This window comes from Eriocheir sinensis, chromosome 29, assembly GCF_024679095.1.
Source record: "Eriocheir sinensis breed Jianghai 21 chromosome 29, ASM2467909v1, whole genome shotgun sequence".
Lineage (NCBI taxonomy): Eukaryota > Metazoa > Arthropoda > Malacostraca > Decapoda > Varunidae > Eriocheir > Eriocheir sinensis.
In genome coordinates, this window is record NC_066537.1 from 5,884,768 (window position 1) to 5,887,267 (window position 2,500).

A 2,500-nucleotide genomic window follows, 5' to 3' on the forward strand; every position below is an offset into this window, starting at 1 on the left:
ATTGGACCCAGTTTTTACCACCTCGGTCGGCTTTTTTCATAGTTCCTCTTTTTCTTCCTCCTCCATAACATGTTTAAGCTTACGGAAGGGACATAATCTTTAGAGGCATACTCCTGCAGACACCCGTGATATGTGTTGTGATGGGACCCAGACTTTGCTACCTCAGTGTGCTTCTTTTTATAATGACGCCTTTTCTCTCCTTTCTTCCTTCCTCAGGTTGGTGAAGGGCCAGTTTGTGTCTGCCGGCGGGGAGGTGATTAGCCACGTCAATATTAGCAGTGTTCAGGTAAGGATTGTCCACCTGTTATGATAGTTGTAACCTGTAACACTAATAGATGAGGTAACACATAGGTAACAGATGATAACGGCAACACATTAGCAACACAGTGATAACGAGCATAACAGAGACGGCATAGAATAAAAGTAACAGAATTATAACACAAAATACCGAAGAAAATGCGAAAGCACTTCTCTATGGTGTAAATAAATAGAAAAAAATATATAACCAAACAAAACATTAGACAGAGAAAACATGAGTAAGAGAGGACACACGAAAACAAAGACAACACAGGTAACGGTACACAATATATACGATAACCTAACCTATGATGACGCAGGTAACACAGGTGCCGATACACACACACACACCAAAAAAAGGGGCAACACAGGTACCCCTCCATTCCCCCCCTTCAACCTCCCTCCCCTTCAACCTCCCTCCTCTTCAACCTCCCTCCCCTTCAACCTCCCTCCCCCAGGTCGTGGACGGGGGCACGTACAGCTGCAGCGCGGAGAACAGTGCTGGAACGGACACCCACTCCGCGCGGCTCAACGTGTACGGCCCGCCCCAGGTGCGTCCCATGGGCCAGCTGACGGCCGTGGCGGGGCGCACCTTCACCGTCACCTGCCCCGCCGCCGGACACCCGCTCTCCGCCATCACCTGGACCAAAGGTAAGGGGGATAATGTCACTTTCACTCTCCCTTTCACTTTCACTTTCATTTTCATTTTCTTTTGGTTTTCTCCTTTCGCTTTTTTTTTTCATTCTAAAACAAAAAAAAAGAAAGGATGAATTATACCGAGAATCTTTAATAGTAATAATAATGATAATAATAATAATAATAATGATAATAATAATAGTAATAATAATGATGATAATAATAATAATGAAAAAACGGATGAATAGAAATTAATTAATAAGAAAGTGTGTGTGTGTGTGTGTGTGTGTGTGTGTGTGTGTGTGTGTGTGTGTGTGTGTGTGTGTTATAGTTGTTAGTGTTAGCTTGTGTCTCCTTTCCTCCTCCTCCTCCTCCTCCTCCTCCTCCTCCTCCTCCTTGTGTTACCTCCCTTCCATTTGTTGTTCTTCGATTGTGGAGGAAAATTCAAGGCAGCTGACCTCGTAAAATCTCTCTCTCTCTCTCTCTCTCTCTCTCTCTCTCTCTCTCTCTCTCTCTCTCTCTCTCTCTCTCTCTCTCTCTCTCTCTCTCTCTCTCTCTCTCTCTCTCTCTCTCTCTCTCTCTCTCTCTCTCTCTCTCTCTCTCTCTCTCTGGATGCCTATTTCTTTTTTTTTATTTACTTTATTGTCCTCTTCTAGTTTCATTGCCCCTTTGTGTTGTCTCCTCCTCCTCCTCCTCCTCCTCCTCCTCCTCCTCCTCCCTACATTCCTTTGCCCTTCTTTTCGTTCTAAACCAATCACTAACCTGTTCTTTCTGTCCCTACCTTCTCTCCCCTTCCCTTCCTTTCCTTTCCTTTCCCTTCCCTTCCCTTCCCTTCCCTTCCTCTCTCTTCCTTTTCTTTCCTTCCCCTTCCCTTTCGCTACCCTTTCCTTTTCCTTCCCCTCCCTTCCTTTCCTTTCGCTACCCTTTCCTTCTCTCCCATTCTTTTCCTTTCCCTCCTCTCCTCTCCTTTCCCTACTCTCTCCTCTCCCTTCTTTTCACTTCCCCTTCCTTTCTTTCCCTTCCCCTCCCTTCCTTTCCTTTCCGTTCCTTATCCTTCTCTTATATTCTTCCCCCTTCCTTTCCATACCTTTCCTTTTCTTACCCCATTCTTACTTTCTCTTCCCCCACCCATACCACCAACACACACACACACACACACACACACACACACACACACACACACACACACTGACCCCTTCCCCCTTCCCCATCCTCTCTAACCCCCTCCCCCCCTTCACCACCAGAGGGCGTGAAGCTGCCTCGCACACACCGCCAGAGGGTATTAGGCAACGGGACACTGGTTCTTCTGCAGGTTACCCAAGGCGTGGACGAGGGCCGCTACTCCTGCACCGCCTCCGCCAGGACAGGACGCTCAGACACCCAGAACCTACAGCTGCGAGTACTGGGTAAGGAGGGAGGGGAAGGGGAGTGAAAGGGAAGGGAAGATGGGATGAAGAAGGGGTGGAGGGATGAAATGAAGAGAAAGAAGGGATTAGGATGGAGAGAAGAGAAAGGCGGAGGAAGGAAGGGGTGAGGAGGGTATGGGAGAAAAGGTGGAGAGGTGAAA

At 47.5% G+C, this 2,500-nt stretch overlaps 1 protein-coding gene across 1 annotated transcript in view; it reads left to right on the top strand.

Moving 5' to 3' along the window:
- LOC127005274 (cell adhesion molecule Dscam2-like) overlaps positions 1 to 2,500 on the top strand; it is a 130,892-nt gene that overhangs the window by 95,548 nt on the left and 32,844 nt on the right. The window contains exons 10-12 of the mRNA XM_050874068.1: positions 217 to 286; positions 756 to 948; positions 2,178 to 2,339. Coding sequence (XP_050730025.1) covers positions 217 to 286; positions 756 to 948; positions 2,178 to 2,339 — 425 coding nt within the window. The remainder of the gene's footprint in view (positions 1 to 216; positions 287 to 755; positions 949 to 2,177; positions 2,340 to 2,500) is intronic.